Source organism: Oryx dammah, unplaced genomic scaffold, assembly GCF_014754425.2.
Source record: "Oryx dammah isolate SB20612 unplaced genomic scaffold, SCBI_Odam_1.1 HiC_scaffold_9, whole genome shotgun sequence".
In the NCBI taxonomy this organism is placed as follows: Eukaryota; Metazoa; Chordata; class Mammalia; order Artiodactyla; family Bovidae; genus Oryx; species Oryx dammah.
In genome coordinates this window covers 37,072,136-37,094,215 of record NW_024070193.1, presented here as the reverse complement: position 1 = coordinate 37,094,215, position 22,080 = coordinate 37,072,136, and the positions used below count along the sequence as shown (strand labels likewise).

General features: G+C 38.9%; 1 protein-coding gene across 2 annotated transcripts in view; it reads right to left on the bottom strand.

The window, feature by feature from the left end:
* CNTN4 (contactin 4) overlaps nucleotides 1–22,080 on the bottom strand; it is a 1,027,325-nt gene that overhangs the window by 25,454 nt on the left and 979,791 nt on the right. For both annotated transcript variants that reach the window (XM_040245968.1, XM_040245967.1), the window contains 2 exons: nucleotides 7,873–8,048; nucleotides 2,672–2,792 (listed from right to left, as the gene is read on the bottom strand). In XM_040245968.1, coding sequence (XP_040101902.1) covers nucleotides 2,672–2,792; nucleotides 7,873–8,048 — 297 coding nt within the window. The remainder of the gene's footprint in view (nucleotides 1–2,671; nucleotides 2,793–7,872; nucleotides 8,049–22,080) is intronic.

The following is a 22,080-nucleotide window of genomic DNA, read 5'->3' as shown; positions in this document are numbered from 1 at the left end:
TACTATAATTTTCTTTTTCCTCACAGCTTTCTTATCCCAGCGTTCCCATCCTTTTTAAAAACGTGTTCCTTCCATGGCCTTTAGAATCAAAGTATCACAAAGGAGAAAAGCATTCCTCTCCAAATGCCTCAGTGAATTCAATGGACGGGGAAGAGCTGAGCCCACTGTTGGCAACCAGAAGAAGCACAGGAAGGAGGTGGCCTGAACTTGGCTGCTGGAGATAAGATGTACTTTCACAGTGGGGTTTGCTGCTTGTTATGTTCCTGCTACCCGCCCCACCCAAGGGTAGACACGTTCATACCTCACACAATGTTTTTACCCATTTGTTTTGGGGAAGTTGGGTCTCTCTTTCAAAATGACAACATGAGCATATGTTTATCCTCTAAGCAGAGTGTTAACATGAGTTTGTGTCACAGGTAATAGCAGAGGCGATGCAGGTGTTATGCCTGGCATTCTTGCATCTTTCTCAGGGAAGACTCACCTTTCTAGCTGCTGTCCGTGTGCTTCAGATTAAATAAAGTAGATAACAGAGAAACAAGGAAGCCAAATGCAAGACTTCAAAGCTTTTAGTTTCAAATACAAAAATCCCTGACAGGTCAACAAAGTGCATATCTGCCTCTCCTCTGCAAAGTGCAGAAAAGCTGCCAAGGGCAGAGGCAGGAGGAGATAAAACCGAAGATTATGGTTTAAAATGGCATATTAATTTATTGGCCTTATTCACTGATTATGCTAGATTTTCTTTTAGACAGCATTTGCAGATTCCTCTTGGTGTTTAATGTTATTTTCTGTGAAATGAAGTATACAATATCACTTAAGAAATTCAACTATTACTGATTTACATTTTTATGATTCTAATTTATTGGTGCTTAAACTGCTGATCTGAACATTACCCTAATTAAATAGACGATACATTTTCAGCCACAGAATTCCTTCTCCCCCAAGGGAAGAGTAGACCAGCTCTGGTGTATTTTAAAATGGAAATAAATACGGTCCCCTCAGTTATTCTCTGGGTAGCTCTACCGGGGTTGGAAGCTTTTTCTCTTATCTGGCCCTTATCTGTACCATTACAGAAAGGTTTTTAAGGCAATTTAAAGGAGAATCAATGTAGACCCGATGGAAAAGATATCTTTCTTTAACTTCTCTTGATATCAGTTTGAATTGCTGACTCCCACACCGTTCCTACCCCCGGCCCACGCTACGTGCAGAGGACACAGCCACACTTTTTATCGCTTCAAATAACATCTTGTTCTCTGTGCACTCAGATTTACCCTGCCTCCAAATCTGTTATCACCTGGATTTTTGTTTTCTTACACTTAAAATTCTGCTGGCCAGATTCCTAAACAGTGGTATTAGTGTTCAGCTGGATGTTTCGGATCATCATATCACTTATTGTATTGTAAGTTCCCTACATACGAACCTTCACGTTGCCTCCTTTCAAAGAAGCAGATATATGTTCCATCAGCGTCAGGCGTGAATGACGTTATGCCCTTCCCCTCCTATTGCTGACGGTCCTTCAGCTCCACCGTCTCCCACCTCTTCTCCCTCCTCCAATCAATAACTCCTCTTGCCTCTTCACTCATTGCAGCCCCTACGTGCCAACTTTTGTACTGTACTACTGTACTTTTCAAGGTATGTACTGTAAGATTTAAAATGTTTTCTTTATTTTTTGTGTTTGTGTTTTATGTGAAAAGTATTATAAACCTGTTGCTGTATAGTACTAGATAGCCGACTGTGTTAGTTGGGTATCTAAGTTAACTTGGTTGGACTTATGAACAAACTGGACTTAAACATGCTCTCAGAACTAAACTCATTTGTATGTAGGGGACTTACTATACTTGTGAAGGAGACACTGGCTAAGAAATTATTTTGATATTCTGATTTGGCTTTGGATTTAACTTCATCAAACCCCTGAGCAAGCATCAGTTTGATTCTGATATATATATATATATATATATATATATATATATATATACACACTGGTTCACAAAGACCAAATTTTAATTTAAAAATATTTCTTAAAGTTCACTTACTGTTCCTTTACACATTGGTTTGGTAGGACTCAGTCAGCCAAGTCACTCATAGCCATGAGGCTGAAGTTAGGTCTTGTCCATCATATGCAAGAGAATCTCACGAATGTCATTTCTGACATCAACTCCCTGCTGATTTACCACAACCTAGGCAGTCAGGAAGTATTTCCTTCTAAAGCTATATTGTAGAAACTGGACAGAACTAATCGCTTAAGGGGGAAAACCTGAGGAAAGCTGGTGACAATTTTACTTAAGCCACTCTTAGATCAGTGATCTAAGATACCGATTTGGTTCAGCCTAGACAAACAGCAAAAGGCACAGCGTGATCCTTTTTTAAGCCATTTGCTTTTCTTAATCTATAGTTTTTCTTGAAGGTCCTATCAACTCCAACACTGTAAATCATGGCACTTGGGGCCTTCAGAGGACTTCTTTTCAGTAGAGAGTAAGTGGATTTACTCTGCACTTTCTGGTCCCCTATAAGAGAAACAGATTACACAAAACTTTTGTAGGCTCTTAACACCTTAACAATGTTTTCCTTCTATTGACTCTTTCCTGGTAATTCTAAACCACTGAGGCTTTTAGAACTCTGCACAGGAGTAGATATCACAAAAGTATTTTAAGAATGAAACCCCCAATTCCCATACCTCTCACGATCAGGTCGGCAGCGGCAGACAGACTGTCAACACTTGTTTGGACCATGCAGACGTATTTCCCAGCATGCTTCAGCTGGATGTTTCGGATCATCAAATCACCAGCTGAATCCTGCTGATAAAGTAGGGGAAAGTGGCTACAATTACTTTTTAATGAGCTCTAAATATCATTATCACACGAAGGACACTGTGACTAATAGATTTATTTTACACTGGCTGATGAAAACATTAGCGATGCAAGCCATGGACTGTTAAAAATGTGTGAGCCTGCCTGTTAGGTAATAACAGCAACGTCCTCAGGGCACACCTCGGATAAGACCTCAGGTGTCTGGCCTCTGCATCTCTGGAGCAGTTTGTCATTAACAATGCTGTGATAGTTTCAGAACAGTGAAGAGATTGTCATACATATACATATATCCATCTCCCCCAGGTGGCGCTAGTGGTAAAGAACCCGCCTGGTAATGCAGGAGACCTAAGAGACTTGGGTTCAATCCCTGGGTTGGGAAGTTCACCTGGAGGAGGGATTACAACCCACTCCAGTATTCTGGCCTGGAGAACCTCATGGACAGGAGCCTGATGGTCTACAGTCCATAGGCCCACAAAGAGTCAGACATGACTGAAGCGATTTAGCATGCATTCGCCCCCAAACTCCCCTCCCATCCAGGCTGCCACACAACATTGAGGAGAGCTCCCTTGGAAGCACTGAAATGTATGTAAAGTGGCTGCTGATTTAGTCCCGTGGGTTTCTTCAGATATGCCCTCAACCTACAGCTTTCGACGGTACTGCAGTACTTGGGAACTCTTTATATGGAAAGGGGAGTTAGGTCCATGCTCGGAGGCACCTGTATTTTACTGCACAACACTGTCTTACAGCCAGCATTCTGATTGCTCCTCAGTTTGAATTAAAGAATTATGAGGAGCAGACTCTCCAAGGAAATCTTGCATCCCCTAGTGTAGAACGGGGCTAATTTGCTTTCCCATGCCAAATGTGTGTTTGATCAGCAGATGAATAGGACTCATTACAGCCTGGCATGGATATCGAGGTGCCCTAGAAATATTTATACACCATTTACCAGCACAGTACTTTTAGTAAATGTGAGAAGATGCCGCTACAGGCCATCACAAAGCTGGCAATTAAACTGAAAAACACAGCTATACCTTAGAGTTTCATAGCTCTGTTAATCAAAAGTTTGGAGAATGGCTGCTTGAGCAGGAGAACACCCTAGGGTTGAGTCAGGAAGTTATGCTTATTTCTAAATCTTGAAGGATGGCAAGGTAACATAGGTTACTTTAGCCCTTTTGTTATTCTTTCAGATGACAATAACATTGGATAATACTTGGTGGTATTTAATATCTGGCAGGCATGTATTATACTGAGTACTGCCGTGTCCTATGAGGTAGGCACTTTTGTTATCCCTACTCTACAGATGAGGAAACTCCTGGAGTCACTTAGCTGGTCAGTGGCAGAGCCAGGCTGTGAGCTCACATGGTGAGGCCTCAATCCCTATCATTTACTAGAATGCTATGCTGTCATCTGGAAAGATCTCATTCTAAATTAATGTGTACTTGGTTTCATCCTTGATTTCAGTACAACATATTATATACTTAGTCAGGGCAATGAAAGATACAGACCTGCCAATAGTTACAAATAGGGTTAGGAGAAGCGCAGAAGCATGTTGTCAAGAGAGAGCTGAAGCTTTGAAACTTAGCTGTCTGGGGCTGATCCTTGCTGTGTGTCTCTGGGCCTTAGTCTATTAACCTATGAAAGGATTCATTGCCTATGACACTAGCTTGTGAGAAGCAAATGAGATTGTATGTGTATGTGAAATCCTGAAAACTGTAAAGCACGGGTAAACTTAAACTAGTATTAGAGGTGGCCGTAGTCAGTATTCTTTGGGAAAAAATTATGTCAAAAATATTAAATCTAATTCAAGAAGAGTTGTGCTTTTCTTTTTAAACCTGAAATCTTTTTTTTTTAATTTATAACACTTGGATTCTTATTTAGATTCTACTATTTACTCATAAAGTCTTATAATTGCTAGTAAAATAGGATAACTGCTACCGTATTTCACAGAGATTCTGAGGATTAAAGAGCTGATACATATGAAAATGCTTGATAAATGATTAGACATTTTGCAAGTGTAAGGTATCATCATCACCATGACTATTAATACTTCTTTACCTAAGACATTTCACATACTAGGATTTTGAGCATAGGCTTAAACAAAAAATATGCCTCATAAGGGAGTGTGTGTTGTGAAGGTACAAAGTCATAGTGGTTTAAAATAAATAGCTACACTACCTCAATAATTTGTTTTATTCACCAAGGGCTGGAAGCTCAAAGAAGCTAAAGGTAGCCTGGAGATTTCCGAGCACAGGTATTGATTAACAGAATTTTGTGACTGTGTTGTTTGGAGTATACTTTCCCTATGTGTGTTTTTAAAGTAAAAGTGAAACAAAGAAAAGAAATATAAAATTGGGATTGAGGTAAGAGGCTCACAGAAGGAGACCACAATAACTTTCTCTTTCCCTTCGAAATCATTCAGACTACACTATTTACTGAGATCTACATTCACATTCCTACCACAGAGAACTAAACGATGCTGTGGTCTGCTCTGCTCCTGGCAGAACCATTGGAGGTCATCAGAGGACAATGAAATAATAACTCTCTTAAAAACTGCAGTAGGTTAGCTCTACCAAACGTCATCTGCACAGTACTAGCCTGGCAAGTAGAAACCGCAAAATGGGCTTAACTTCAGAACTGCTCCCTTACCTCTTCTGTTGTCCAGCACTAACTCCACAGACATTAATGATCCTGGTGGCTAACACACTTAGCTCTCACAATTTGCAGTGATGTCCCAAATCTTGCACTTAATTCTTTGGCAATGATTGATTGGCACTTAGAACTGGTATCACAAAAGAGACAAACACTTGCCATACAAAAGGCTATTGAGAGTGATTCCATGGACAGAGGTCGTTACAAAAGGTGGTCATCAGAGCCTGACTCCATCAGGGGTGTCTCTACCTGTGCTTCAGCCCACCTTTATGTGGTTCAGCATAAGGTTCACATCTGTCTTATTGGCAGAATTTATATTTTGATAGCCCAAACAGCTGTTTTGATTGGTTGTTGACTGTGCCATCCTGAGAGAATATTTTTTATTATCTCTCCTGCCCAAAACACTGGTTTTACTATGAAAATAAACATTCTGTTTAATCTGTGGAAGTTTTCTCGATGTATACTCTCATGTTATTAGAATTAATATTACTCTTCCTTCAGTGATTACAATCATTAAAATTTCTCACATACTATTTTTGGTGGTAGGTACTGTGCTATTTAGGCTTCTAAACCTGAAGGTATTTAGTATCCTCAATGATGTTGTAAAATAGCTAATATCATTCTTTATTTGTTCAAGGTTATTAGGCTGAACTATATCAAAGTGGTCCAGAATGCTTAATAATGGCAATTTTAACCAGCTCTTCTCAACCAGAGTTCCAAGGGACAATCAGTAGACTCAAGTCATCCATTGAGGTAATGAAATAACTTCTCTCTCATGCATTTAAAATGGTACCAGTCATATACAATCCTTGGGAGACTTGAGAAAATAGTTACAGAAATTATTTGGGGTGTTTGGTAATTCAGTAGAGACATATTATTTGGGAAAGGCAGAAAGAATGTAAATAATAGGAATACCACCATATCTGAGAAGAATATGTTGAAGGTCAACATATCATAGGTATAATTTATAAGCTTTAGTCCATTAATTCTCAATATAAGAGATGGGGATAAGATGAGATGGGAAAATCAGATTCCTTTGGGAGCATGGAGGAAGGGAGTGTTTTCCAAACAGCCTCATGCTTATATTCTGCTGTCTTTGATTAGTACCCTCCATGATAATGGCAGCTGGAATGAATCTTTCTTTAAATTTTGATTGGCGTAGAGTTGATTTACAAGGTTGTGTTTACTTGCAGCAAAGTGAATCAGCTATGCATGCATATGTCTACTCTTTTTTAGATTTTTTTCCCATGTAAGCCATCAGAGAGTAGTGAGTAGAGTTCCCTGTTCTATATAATAGGTCCTTATTCATTATCTATATTATATATAGTAGTGTTTTATATATGTAGTTATATTTTATATATAGTAGTGTGTATATGTCAATCCCAATCTCCCAATGTATTCCTTACCCCTGGAATCTTCCTTACTAATAGGAAAGTAGGGTTATGTTATGGTAGAAAAACTATTATTGAAAATGATTGTCATATTTCAAATTGTTTCCAAATTTAATGTTTTCTTGGTGTGAGTTCAATGGTACTATTTTTTTAATGGGAAATAATTAAGGCCTTTGGAAAATTCGATCATTAGAATTCAAATTATTTGGAGATAATAAACTATCTGATCAGACTTTCAGATTCAAGAAAGAAAGCCCTACCCTCACAATGATGAGTATTCTACAAAAACCAAAGGGAGTTTAGTCAGCAGTCTAAAAAAACACGAGTAAACTGTCCTCGAGCTATTTTATTAATTCAGTTCCATGGGATATGGTTCACCATGAGGCAAAGAATTTGGGATTTGAAGTTTAAAGCTGAGACCTGCAGTTTAGTAGCAATGAGGCCAAGGCAAGCCATGTATCTCCCATGACCCTGAGTTTTCTCATTCATATACAGAAACGAACAGCTAACCTGTAGGGTTAAGGATTATGAGGGTGAAGAAAAGGACTGGCAAACAAGTGACTCAATAAGTGTGACTCAGGGCCACACTTCTGCAAAAAAGAGCAGACGTTAACCAAGATTTTTTTTAAGGTGTTTGAACAAAATCATCAAAGAATAACTTTGTATTTCTGCTAAGTCACTTCAGTCGTGTCCGACTCTGTGCGACCGCATAGACGGCAGCCCACCAGGCTCCGCCGTCCCGTCCCTGGAATTCTCCGGGCAAGAACACTGGAGTGGGTTGCCAGTGCCTCCCCCAATGCACGAAAGTGAAAAGGGAAAGTGAAGTCGCTCAGTCGTGTCTGGACTCTTCACGACCCCATGGACTGCAGCCTACCAGGCTCCTCCATGGGATTTTCCAGGCAAAAGTACTGAAGTGGGTTGCCAGTGCCTTCTCGGAACTTTGTATTTCAAGTTAGTCTAAACAACTTGTCTGATTCACTTTAGTTGCACATTGCATTTACTGTGGATAATCTGATATTTATACTTACCCCTCCAACTCTTTCAAAGTGGTCCCCATCTCTGTCAAAGTCTATCAGGCGTCCATTAAATGACCAAGTGAACACGATGTTGAGCGAGTGATCGTGTGTTACCTGGCATGGCAGAACAATACTTTCCCCAACAGTGACATCCATACTGGAAGGAGGCACCATTACCTTTGTTGGATCTAGAGAGTGAAAACAAAACAGAACAACAAAGCCTATGAGCATAAGCAGAAATAAAATGTAGAATTCAAGGGCAGGATGAAATACTAAGGAGTCTGGCTTTATTTTTTCTTAGGCTATGCCCGGCAAGCCTTAGTCATCTGGGAAGCTCAGATTCAGGCCAGGAGGTCATTTTTAATATGAAAAGATGAAAACACTCATAATGTGAACCTTCACAGAGCAACTGAACTCAGCTGGGGAGCACTGAGGTTACATCTCTTAAGACACTTACGGAGGGGCCTACTTCTGCAGCCTGCTCTGAAACTGCCTCTTGAAAAAGGTTTTCAGATCTCCCTGGTTTCACTAGAAAGCTGAGTGCAAGCAGGAAAATCCATGCTAATTGGAAGCTTTCTTTTTTCTACTATAAAAGTGATACATGTTTAGTATAGGAAAGTCAGAAAACTCAGGGAAGCTGAAAGAAGGAACCAAAGGAAAACAATTATGTATAGTTTCTTAGTGTTCAGATAAAATTCCTATTTTCATTTTAGTATAATTACTCCATGTTTTGGATTCTTAGCTTTTCAGTTGTTTTGTTTTGCAGTATAGCAAACATGCTACATATATGATACTTCTCTTTATTCTCTACTTAAATATAATACAGGCTTATATTTTGTCCACAAATTTTTATAACCTGCATGATAGGCTATTAATTGTTTCAACCATTATGAAACTAGTAAATATTTTAGCAAATTTATTATAATTATAAATAATGCTATAATGACTATCTCTGACAAAATGGTGTGTGTATATATATATATATATAGAGAGAGAGAGAGAGAGAGTGAGAGAGAGCTTATTTCTTATTTAAGAATAGTTGATTTACAATGTTGTGTTAGTTTCAAATAAATAGCAAAGTGATTCAGCTATACACATATATTCTTTCTCAGGTTCCTTTCCATTATAGACTATTACAAGATACAGATTATAGTTCCTTGTGCTATACAGTTGTTTATTTATTATATACAGTAGTGTATATATATTCCTTCCAGACTCCCAAGTTATCCCTCCCCACCCTTTGGTAATGATAAGATTGTTTTCTATGTTTGTAGGTCTTTCTGTTTTGTTCAGTTCAGTTCAGTTGCTCAGTCGTGTCTGACTCCTTGCAACACCATGAACCACAGCATGCCAGGCCTCCCTGTCCACACCAACTCCCGGAGACTACCCAAACCCATGTCCATTAAGTTGGTGATGCCATCCAATCATCTCATCCTCTGTTTTCCCCTTCTCCTCCTGCCCTCAATCTTTCCCAGCATCAGGGTTTTTTCCAATGAGTCAGGTCTTCACATCAGGTGGCCAAAGTATTGGGGTTTCAGCTTCAGGATCAGTCCTTCCAATGAACACCCAGGACTGATCTCCTTTAGGATGGACTGGTTGGATCTCCTTGCAGTCCAAGGGACTCTCAAGAGTCTTCTTCAACATCACAGTTCAGAAGAATCAGTTCTTCAGCACTCAGCTTTCTTTAGAGTCCAACTCTCACAACCATACATGACTAGTGGAAAAACCATAGTCTTGACTAGATGGACATTTGTCGACAAAGTAATGTCTCTGCTTTTGAATATGCTGCCTAGATTGGTCATAACTTTCCTTCAAGGAGTAAGCATCTTTTAATTTCACGGCTGCAGTCACCATCTGCAGTGATTTGTGAGCCCAGAAAAATAAAGTCTGTCACTGTTTCCACTGTTTCCCCATCTATTTCCCATGAAGTGATGGGACCAGATGCCATGATCTTCGTTTTCTGAATGTTGAGCTTTAAGCCAACTTTTTCGCTCTTCTCTTTCACTTTCATCAAGAGGCTTTTTAGTTCCTCTTCACTTTCTGCCATAAGAGTGGTGTCAAAAAAAAAAAAAAAAAGTTAAAAAAAAAAAAAAAAGAGTGGTGTCATCTGCATATCTGAAGTTATTGATATTTCTCCAGGCAATCTTGATTTCAACTTGTGCTTATTCCAGCCCAGCATTTCTCATGATGTACTCTGTATATAAGTTAAACAAGCAGGGTGACAATATACAGCCTTGATGTACTCCTTTTCCTATTTGGAACCAGTCTGTTGTTCCATGTCCAGTTCGAACTGTTGCTTCCTGACCTGCATACAGGTCTCAAGAGTCAGGTCAGGTGCTCTGGTATTCCCATCTCTTTCAGAATTTTCCACAGTTTATTGTGATCCACAAAGTCAAAGGCTTTGGCCTAGTCAATAAAGCAGAAATAGATGTTTTTCTGGAACTCTCTTGCTTTTTTGATGATCCAACGGATGTTGGCAATTTGATCTCTGGTTTCTCTGCCTTTTCTAAAACCAGCTTGAACATCTGGAAGTTCGCAGTTCACATATTGCTGAAGCCTGGCTTGGAGAATTTTGAGCATTACTTTACTAGCGTGTGAGATGAGTGCAATTGTGCAGTAGTTTGAGCATTCTTTGGTATTGCCTTTCTTTGGAATTGGAATGAAAACTGACCTTTTCCAGTCCCATGATCACTGCTGAGTTTTCCAAACTTGCTGGCATATTGAGTGCAGCACTTTCACAGCAGCATCTTTCAGGATTTGAAATAGCTCAACTGGAATTCCATTGCCTCCACTAGCTTTGTTTGTAGTGATGCTTCCTAAGGCCCACTTGACGTCACATTCCAGGTTGTCTGGCTCTACATGAGTGTGAGTGATCACACCATCATGATTATCTGGGTCGTGAAGATCTTTTTTGTACAGTTCCTCTGTGTATTCTGCCACCTCTTCTTAATATCTTCTGCTTCTGTTAGGTCCAGACCATTTCTGTCCTTTATTATGCCCATCTCTGCATGAAATGGTCCCCTGGTATCTCTAATTTTCTTAAAGAGATCTCTAGTCTTCCCCACTCTATTGCTTTCCTGTATTTCTTTGCATTGATCACTGAGGAAGGCTTTCTTATCTCTCCTTGCTATTCTTTGGAACTCTGCATTCAAATGAGTATATCTTTACTTTTCTCCTTTGCTTTTTGCTTCTCTTCTTTTCACAGCTATTTGTAAGGCCTCCTCAAACAGCCATTTGGTTTTTTGCATTTCTTTTTCTTGGGGATGGTCTTGCTCCCTGTCTCCTGTACAGTGTCACGAACCTCCATCCATAGTTCATCAGGCACTCTGTCTATCGGATCTAGTCCCTTAAATCTATTTCTCACTTCCACTGTATAGTCATAAGGGATTTGATTTAGGTTATACCTGAATGGTCTAGTGTTTTTCCCTAATTTCTTCAATTTAAGTCTGAATTTGGCAATAAGGAGTTCATGATCTGAGCCACAGTCAGCTCCCAGTCTTGTTTTTGCTTACTGTATAGAGCTTCTCCATCTTTGGCTGCAAAGAATATAATCAATCTGATTTTGGTGTTGACCATCTGGTCTGTTTTGTAAATAAGTTCATTTGTGTCATTTTTTTAGATTCTAAGCATAAGTGATATTTTTCTCTGTGTAACTTTACTTCACTCATATATCACTTTAAAAAAAATGATAACTACTAATTTGTCTTTAAATTCACCCTTTACATTATAGTTTTAATTGGGAATGAAATGGACTTGCTCATCCAAGATAGTTTATGAACCTTAAAACTACATTCACACATAGATAGTCTCTACTTTCTCACTGACATAGGATTTCATAACTGATGTCAGAGAGTAAAATGGTGAAAAGCAATGTGAATTAAATTGAAAGGTCATATAAGTGCTTACAGAGTGAAATTATGAATTCAGCCATATTCCTGAAATTTCTCTATACTGAACTCTAAAGTCATACAAAACCAACCAAACACACCACAATAAAGAAGACAAATCAAAAGCAAAGAGAGATGGTAAAAGAGTGACAACTAATCCCCTTCCACATTCACAGGACTGTGTTTCACAGGCTGTGCAGCACATAAACACTTACTGAATATACCTCCTAGATTACAATCTCAGCTGGGAATTTTGTAATGGAGTCTCTTTCCAACAACCCACTCACTAAAATTTCCTCTTTAAAGAGTATCCAAACAGTATTTTCTACCCTTTTATCCAACTTTGGAAACCAAACATCTCAGGTCGTTAAAGAAGGAGTCTGTGTACATCTGAACTGAGTCAGTTCAGTTTAGTCCTTTAGTTGTGTCCAACTCTTTGTGACCCCATGGACTGCAGCACGCCAGGTTTCCCTGTCCATCACCAATTCCCGGAGCTTGCCCAAACTCAAGTCCATTGAGTCAGTGATTCCATTCAACCATCTCATCCTCTGTTGTCCCCTTCTTCTGCCTTCAATCTTTCCCAGCATCCATAAATGGATTCTAATCTAGTGGAGGAATATACTTTTGCTATTTTCTGAAAATAGGTAAAGCTCAGGACAAGTGGATTGGTGTGCTCTTGGTGATTTCATGGTGTGCATGAAATCAGAAGTGAAAAACAGGTACTTCTAGCTAAGAGTTTTTTGCCTGGAGAATTCCATGGATAGAGGAGCCTGGTGGGCTACAGTCCAAGGGATTGGACAAGACTGAGAGACTAACACACCCACACACTAGCTAAGAGATAATGGGAAAGACAACTGTTTATTTCAAAACCTGAGGCTTTTGCAAATCACATAATCAAAATCAACTACTGATTAACTGACCCACAGGAAAAGGTACAGATAGATTTTTTTTTTAAATGATGGAAGGAGTTAAAAACAAATCACCTTTGAGTAATGCTAAGCAGAAAATCAAGAAATAACTCCATTTCACTTAATGTGTCATTTATCATTTTTTAATTTCAAAATTCATCTATAAAATGAAGACTGGAACACATAATTCCTGGACAAAATTATCTGCATCTCTGGTTTGTGTTTGGCATGATGTCACTTTATTCTATTTTAAATGGCTGTCCACTGATTTTGCAATTTAGATTTTCATTTTAATGTACTTTCATTCATTTGTGGACCTATCTACCAAGCAATCGTTACGTGTTAAATGGATAACAGTGTCCTACTACCAAGAGAGACCCGACAAAACTTTTTCATAAAAACAAACTGAGGGACTTCCCTGGCCGTCCAGTGGTTAAGAATTGGCCTTAAAATGCAGGGGATGCAGGTTTGACCTCTGGTTTAAAAACTAAGATCCCACATGCCACAAGGCAACTGCTGTGGCAACCACAAGCCTGTGTGCTCTAAAGCCCACACACAACTACTAGAGAGTCCATACGCCATTATGAAAGATCCTAAGTGCCACAACTAAGACCAGAAGCAGCCAAATAAATAAATGTTCGTGCTTGGTAACTCATTCTTGTCTGACTCTTTGAGACCTGGCTCCTCCGCCCAAAGTTTTCAGGCAAGAATACTGGAGCAGGTTGCCATCTCCTCCTCCAAGAGGATCTCTTCGACCCAGGGATTGACCCCTCATCTCTTGCATCTCCTGCATTGACAGGTGGATTCTTTACCACTAGCGCTACCTGGGAAGCCCAAAGAAATAAACAGACAAAAACAAAAAACCAAAAACGGAGTCTAACTAAAAAACTAAACTAACAGAGCCTAACTAGCTGAAAAACTAACTGTTCACATTCTAGATACCATGTTATATGCTTGACATGGATTGTTTCATTTATTTTTAACAAATACATACTATTATTCCTGTTTAACAGATAAGGGAAACTGATGCCTAAGAATGGTTAAGGCACTATCTGTTGTGCTAAGCTGTCTCTCTTCATTTAGCTAAAAAATGATATATCCATTCACAAACGATCCAGGGAACAAGGCTGAGGGCATAATACAGCAATCTGTACTCTTGATTATGTGTAGTCAGCTGAAGACATGTAAACACAGAAGAAATTCAGAGAAGGCCGTGGGGTGAAGATGGTTTCAAAGGGCTTTACTGCAAGACGAATGAAGTTACTGTCTTAGGTAAAAAGCAGTGATGAGTTTATACCTGAAATGCTGGCTCTACCTATAAGCTTACACATCACACTGAGGAGTCAGATGTCAAGGCTAAAGTTCTCAAAAATGTCTTGGAGTTGGCACCTACCCTAAAGCCTCGAATCACCTGCAATTCTGGTTACATTTTTAATTGACATCTTTTTTTCACCTAAAGAAATGTTCATCCTTTTATGCACATTCAGAGATCTGGGACAGATTTTATTATTGCTGAACTCAGCTGCCTGTTAACCAAGGACCAAAGTTCTCTAAATCAAAGATTACGCTGGTATAGCTACTGTGATGACAGATGCTAATTCATTACTGTAGCACTTGTCACTGATTCACATTTGAGCCCTGAAGTAACAAGAATCAATGCAGAGGAAGTCAAGCACCGTACACACACCAGAGAGGTCTCCCTGGGACTAGAGAAGATTAAACTAAAGAGGTTCAAAACCTCATTAGTTTCTTGGTTTTCTCAAATTGTATACTTGTTCAGTACTCCTGTTTTCCATGTTGTGAATTCAGATGCTCTTTACGTGATTAATTTATTTAAATTTGGATACAAACACTGTACACAAATAAGCAGATGGTGTCTTCAAAATAAAACTGTCTCCCCTGCTTTGGTTTTAATTCATCAAGATCAGGAAGAACCTATATTTACGATTTGTGTTTTGAAGACTCACTCCGTCTATTGTTCTATGCATAGACCTCTCAAAGGCAGTTAGAACTCAAGATGTGAACTGATGTCTGGATTTGGATGTAATTAAATAGCAACAACAAAATAGGGCCAACAATACCCCAAAACTTTCCAGCTTGTGGTTGGTTCACCACATGGAAAATGATAAATTCAGAACTCCAGAGGATTGATGCTGAAAATATATACATATATTTATCAAGTGATTAACCATCAGAGAGTAAAAAAATTCCTTTATGCTTTATAGTGTTTTCTATAACATAGAGAAGACAGAAGTAAACTAAGTGCTTTATTCTAAAGATCAAAACAACCATGAGAGAGAGATTTAATTACTAATCACTGTGTTAATGATTAAGTCAGTGATTAGATGCATAATTCCTTTCACACTAACAATGAAATATCAGAAAGGTAAAGTAAAAAACAGTACTTTTAAAATCATATCAAAAAAGAAGTAAAATGCCCAAGAGGAATAAACCTGACCAAGGAGATGAAAGAACTATGGTGAGAACTATAAAACATTATAAAGGGAACTGAAGAGGATTCAGTTAAGTGGGAAGATATCTCGTGTTCTTCAGTAAGATGAATTAATTTTGTTAAAATGGCAATGCTACCCAATCTACAGATTTAATGTGATCCCTGTGAAATTACCCATGACATTTTGCACAGAATTAGAATAAATAATCGAAAAATTTATATGGAACCATAGAAGGCCAAGAATTGCCAAAGCAATTCTGAGGGAAAAAAAAGCAAGAGGCTCTCTCAGACTTCAGACAATAAGACAAAGCCACAGAAGTCAAAACAGTGTGGTATTGGTACAAAAACGGCCATGCAGATCAACGGAGCACAATAGGGAGCTCAGAAATAAAACCACATATCTATGATCAATTAATCTTTGACAAAGGAAGCAAAACTATAAAATGGGGAAAAAGACAGTCATCAGCAAGTGGTGATGGGAAAGGTGAACAGCTGAATGTAAATCAATGAAATTAAAACATACCTTCATAACATGCATAAAAATAAACTCAAAATGGCTTAAAGACTTAAACATAAGACATGACACCACAAAACTTCTAGAAGACAGCATGGGCAAAACATTCTTTGACATAAATCATACCAATGTTTTCTTAGATCAGTCTCCCATGGCAACAGAACTAAAAACAAAACAAATGGAACCTAATAAAACTTATAAGCTTTTGCACAGCAAAGGAAACCATAAAAACAAACAAACAAAAACATGGAAAAGACAACCTACAGGAGGGAGGAAAACATTTGATGCAATGATGCTAAATGGCTTATACAGCTCAACATCAAAAAACAGACAACCGAACTGAAAAGTGCTCAGAAGATCTTAATGGATATTCCTCCAAAGAAGACAGACAGGTGGCCGGTAGGCACATGAAAAGATGCTCAACATCACTAATTACTGAAGAAACGCAAATCAAAGCTACAGTGAGTACCACCTCACACCAGCTTGAATGGCCATCATTAAAAAGCCTACAAATAACAAATGCTGGAGAGGGTGTGAAGAAAAGGGAACTCTCCTACACTGTTGTGGATGTAAATCAGTGCACACTCCTTCCAAAGCTTTTTGCGTCTCAAAGGAATCAGAATATGATGAAGCAGGAAGAATGGGTGAGATTTTAAATGATTTCTAAGGTCCCTAAAAAAAAATTTGATTGAGACTTCCTAGCACCTTTTACTGGTCTATATAAATGCATTAAGCTTCTGTCTTTTTGTTATGAAACTGGGAGAAAAGACTAGATAGAGCTGCAACAAATTGGAGAGTTATGTTTGAAGTGATTTGAGTCAAAAGGGAAATATGAATGCCTATGAGTAAGTATGGGTTGATATATACTTAAGTAGGTATCAGGAAGTACATATCAACAAATTGATAAAGCATAACTTTGCAAACAAAGATAAAATATTTGCCTTTTCCTCTCTATTTGGTCCTTCAAAAATCTGGCTTTTCTCCAGCTGGCTCCCCTGTGTACTGGATGGTTTATTGTGACCAGATATCAACTAGTTATGCTAATCATTGTTTTGATTTGTTTTCTTTGTTTTGAAATTTTTTATGCTTTCTATCTCTGTTACAGTATGATCTTGTTAATGTTACTAGCTGTATGACTTATTTTGTCTATTTTATAAGATTGCAATCTGTGTGTGTGAAAGGTTGTTGTTGAATCACGACGCTGGGATTCTTGGTCCCCGGAGGAGAATTATTCAATCCGGGGCCAGAGACAAGGCTTGATCGCTCAGAGCTTTTGTGTAATAAAGTTTTATTAAAGTATAAAGGAGATAGAGAAAGCTTCTGACATAGACATCAGAAGGGGGTAGAAAGAGTACCTCCTTGCTAGTGTTAACAATGGAGTTATATACTCTCCAGTAAATCCAAAGAATGTCTGGAGGTTGTAAAGACCTCACCAGACCTACTCCCATAATTTACATTTTAAGATAACAGAATTAGCCAGAAGGTTTAATCCAGAGACTGTCCTCAGGCAGAATACATTGTTGTTATATAAACCTAAGGAATGTAGAGAAGGAAAAAAGTTTGTCCTCCTTGAGAATTCCAGACCCCTCTCTCCTTGGGGACCCCTAGATTTCATATCAACCTGCCTAGGAAATGACTCTCATGTGTTTGTGTGTGTATACATATATATATAGGTGCTTGTATCCATATATAGATGTTAGTATTATATGTATATATAGATATAAGAGATGGAGGTTCTCCAGAAAACTAAAACTAGAACTATGATAAGATGAAGCAATCCTACTCTGGGACATATGCCCAGACAAAACTGTAATTCAAAAAGATACATGCACCTTTATGTTTACAGCAACACTATTTACAAAAGGCAACACGTGAAACAGCCTAAATGTCCACTGACATAAACGGACAAAGAAGATGTGTTGTATGTCTCTGTGTGTACATATATACACAATGGAATATTGCTCAGCCATGAAAAGGAATGAAATAATGTTACTTGCAGCAACATGTTTATAACTAGGGATTATCATACTAAGTGAAGTAAGTCAGAAAAAGAAAATACCATGCAACATAATTTATATAGAGAGTCTAAAACATGGAACACATGAACCTGCCTACAAAACAGAATTATACTCATAGACACAGAGAACAGACTTGTGGTTGCCAGGTGGAGGAAGGGAGTGAGAGAGGAGCTGGGAACTTGGCTTTGGTGGATGTGAACTGTTACATTTACAATGGATGAACAATGAACCCCTACTTCATAGCACAGAGAGCTATATCAGTCTCCTGGGATAAATCATAACGGAAAAGAGTCTCTATATATAACTGATTCACTTCGCTATGCAGCAGATTGGCACGACATTGTAAATCAACTATATGTCAACAAAAATGTAAAAAAACCCATTTACTTAAAGCATACAATGAAAATGGAAACTGTAACTACTTAATGTTTTTGGTAATCTCTTAGAGTATTTTATTTAAAGGAAATTATCTCTTTTATAGGGCTTCCCTGATAGCTCAGTTGGTAAAGAATCCACCTGCAATGCAGGAGACCCCGGTTCAATTCCTAGGTCAGGAAGATCCGCTGGAGAAGGGGTAGGCTACCCACTCCAGTATTCTTAGGCTTCCATTGTGGCTCAGCTGGTAAAGAATACACTTGAAATGTGGGAGACCTGGGTTTGATCCATAGGTTGGGAAGATCCCCTGGAGAAGAGAAAGGCTACCCACTCCAGTATTCTGGCCTGGAGACTTCCATGGACTGTATAGTCCATGGGGTTGCAGTCGGATGTGACTCAGCAATAATTGTTTCATGTTGAAGAACACTTTGCCCTCACTGTACTTTCTTTTTCTATTAATTTTATTTAAATTTAATGTTTAAATCTCATTTTATTTTTTGCTTTGCTCAAATTGCTTAATGAGAACATGTATTATTTTACAGAAACAATTATTTTTCTAAAAAAATTTTGACTGCACATATTCCAAATGTTAATATTGGTCAGTTCTGAGGAGTATGAAAAACACAATTAGATGCAGAAATTATAACACATTAACCAAGTCTATGCTCCGACCAATAATACTGAAGAATCTGAACGGTTCTATGAAGCCTACAAGACCTTCTAGAACTAACACTCCAAAAAGATGTCCTATTCATGATAAGGGACTGGAATGCAAAAGTAGGAAGTCAAGAAACACCTGGAGTAACAGGCAAATTTGGCCTTGGAGCACAGAATGAAGCAGAGCAAAGGCTAATAGAATTTTGCCAAGAGAATGCACTGGTCATAGGAAACACCCTCTTCCAACAACACAAGAGAAGACTCTACACATGGACATCACCAGTGGTCAATACAAAAATCAGATTGATTATATTCTTTGCAGTCAAAGATGGAGAAGCTCTATACAGTCAGCAAAAATAAGACTGGGAGCTGACTGTGGGTCAGATCACAGAATCCTTATTGCCAAATTGAGTCTCAAATCAAAGAAGGCAGGGAAAACCACTAGACCATTCAGGTATGACCTAAATCAAATTCCTAATGATTATACAGTGGAAGAGAGAAATAGATTTAAGGGACTAGATTTGATAGACAGAGTGCCTGATGAACTATGGACGGAGGTTTGTGACATTGTACACGAGACAGGGAGCAAGACCATCCCCAAGAAAAAGAAATGCAAGAAACCAAAATGGCTGTCTGAAGAGGCCTTACAAATAGCTGTAAAAAGAAGAGAAGCAAAAAGCAAAGGAGAAAAGGAAAGATATACCCATCTGAATGCAAAGTTCCAAAGAATAGCAAGGAGAGATAAGAAACCCTTCCTCAGTGATCAGTGCAAAGAAATAGAGGAAAACAATAGAGTGGGAAAGACTAGAGATCTCTTTAAGAAAATTAGAGATACCAGGGGACCATTTCATGCAGAGATGGGCATAATAAAGGACAGAAATGGTCTGGACCTAACAGAAGCAGAAGATATTAAGAAGAGGTGGAAAGAATATACAGAGGAACTGTACAAAGAAGATCTTCACAACCCAAATAATCATGATGGTGTGATCACTCACCAAGAGACAGAAACCTGGAATGTGACGTCAAGTGGGCCTTAGGAAGCATCACTATGAACAAAGCTAGTGGAAGTGATGGAATTCCAGTTGAGCTATTTCAAATCCTAAAGATGATGCTGTGAAAGTGCCACACTCAATATGCCAGCAAATTTGGAAAACTCAGCAGTTGTCACGGGACTGGAAAAGGTCAGTATTCATTCCAATCCCAAAGAAAGGCAATGCCAAAGAATGCCCAAAGTACTGCACAATTGTACTCATCTCACATGCTAGCAAAGCAATGCTCAAAATTCTCCAAGCCAGGCTTCAACAGTATGTGAACCGTGAACTTCCAGCTGTTCAAGATGGATTTAGAAAAGGCAGAGGAACCAGAGATCAAATTGCCAACATCTGTTGGATCATCAAAAAAGGGAGAGATTTCCAGAGAAACATCTATTTCTGCTTTATTGACTATGCCAAAGCTTTTGACTGTGTTAGTTCAGTTCAGTTACTCAGTCATGTCCGACTCTTTGTGATCCCATGAACTGCAGCAGGCCAGGCTTCTTTGTCCATCACCAATTCCGGAGTTTACCCAAACTCATGTCCATGGAGTTGGTGATGCCATCCAACCATCTCATCCTCTGTCATCCCCTTCTCCTCCTGCCCTCAATCTTTCCCAGCATCAGGGTCTTTTCCAATGAGTCAGGTCTTCACATCAGGTGGCCAAAAGATTGGAATTTCAGCTTCAACATCAGTCCTTTCAAAGAACACGCAGGACTGATCTCCTTCAGAATGGACTGGTTGGGTCTCCTTGCAGTCCAAGGGGCTCTCAAGAGTCCTCTCCAACACCACAGTTCTAAAGCATCATTTCTTTGGTGCTCAGCTTTATTTCTAGTGCAACTTTCACATCCATACATGACCACTGGAAAAACCATAGCCTTGACTAGACGGACTTTTGTCATCAAAGTAATGTCTCTGCTGTTTAATATGCTGCCTAGGTTGGTCATAACTTTCTTTCCAAGGAGTAAGCATCTTTTAATTTCATGGCTGCACTCACCATCTGCAGTGATTTTAGAGCCCAGAAAAATAAAGTCTGTCACTGTTTCCACTGTTTCCCCATCTATTTCCCATGAAGTGATGGGACCAGATGCCATGATCTTCGTTTTCTGAATGTTGAGCTTTAAGCCAACTTTTTCACTGTCCTCTCTCACTTTCATCAAGAGGCTCTTTAGTTCTTCACTTTCTGCCATAAGGGTGGTGTCATCTGCATATCTGAGGTTATTGATATTTCTCCCAGCAATCTTGATTTCAACTTGTGCTTCCTCCAGCCCAGCGTTTCTCATGAAGTACTCTGCATGGAAGTTAAAGAAGCAGGGTGACAATATACAGCCTGACATACTCCTTTTCCTATTTGGAACCAGTCTGTTGTTCCATGTCCAGTTCTAAATGTTGCTTCCTGACCTGCATACAGATTTCTCAGGAGGCAGGTTAGGTGGTCTGGTATTCCCATCTCTTTCAGAATTTTCCAGAGTTTATTGTGATCCACAAAGTCAAAGGCTTTGGCATAGTCAATAAAGTAGAAATAGCTGTTTTTCTGGAACTCTCTTGGGTTTTTTGATGATCCAGCGGATGTTGGCAATTTGATCTTTGATTCCTCTGCCTTTTCTAAATCCATCTTGAACAACTGGAAGTTCAAAGTTCACATTCTATTGAAGCCTGGCTTGGAGAATTTTGAGCATTACTTTACTAGCATGTGAGATGAGTGTAATTGTGCAGTAGTTTGAGCATTCTTTGGCATTGCCTTTCTTTGGGATTGGAATGAAAACTGACCTTTTCCAGTCCCGTGACAACTGCTGAGTTTTCCAGACTTGCTGGCATATTGACTGCAGCACTGTCACAGCAGCATCTTTAGGATTTGAAATAGCTCAACTGTAATTCCATTGCCCCCACTAGCGTTGTTTGTAGTGATGTTTCCTAAGGCCCACTTGACTTCACATTCCAGGTTATCTGGCTCTAGGTGAGTGATCACACCATCATGATTATCTGGGTCGTGAGGATCTTCTTTGTACAGTTCTTCTGTGTATTCTTGCCATCTCCTCTTAATAACTCTGCTTCTGTTAGGTCCATAACATTTCTGTCCTTTATTGAGCCCATCTTTGCATGAAATGTTCCCCTGGTATCTCTAATTTTCTTGAAGAGCTCTCTAGTCTTTCTATTGTTTTCCTGTATTCCTTTGCATTGATCGCTGAGGAAGGGTTTCTTATCTCCCCTTGTTATTCTTTGGAACTCTGCATTCAAATGGAATTATCTTTCCTTTTCTCCTTTGCTTTTTGCTTCTCTTCTTTTCACAGCTATTTGTAAGGCCTCCTCAGACAGCCAGTTTGCTTTTTCACATTTCTGTTTCTTCAACTGTGAGGATCACAATAAACTGTGGGGAA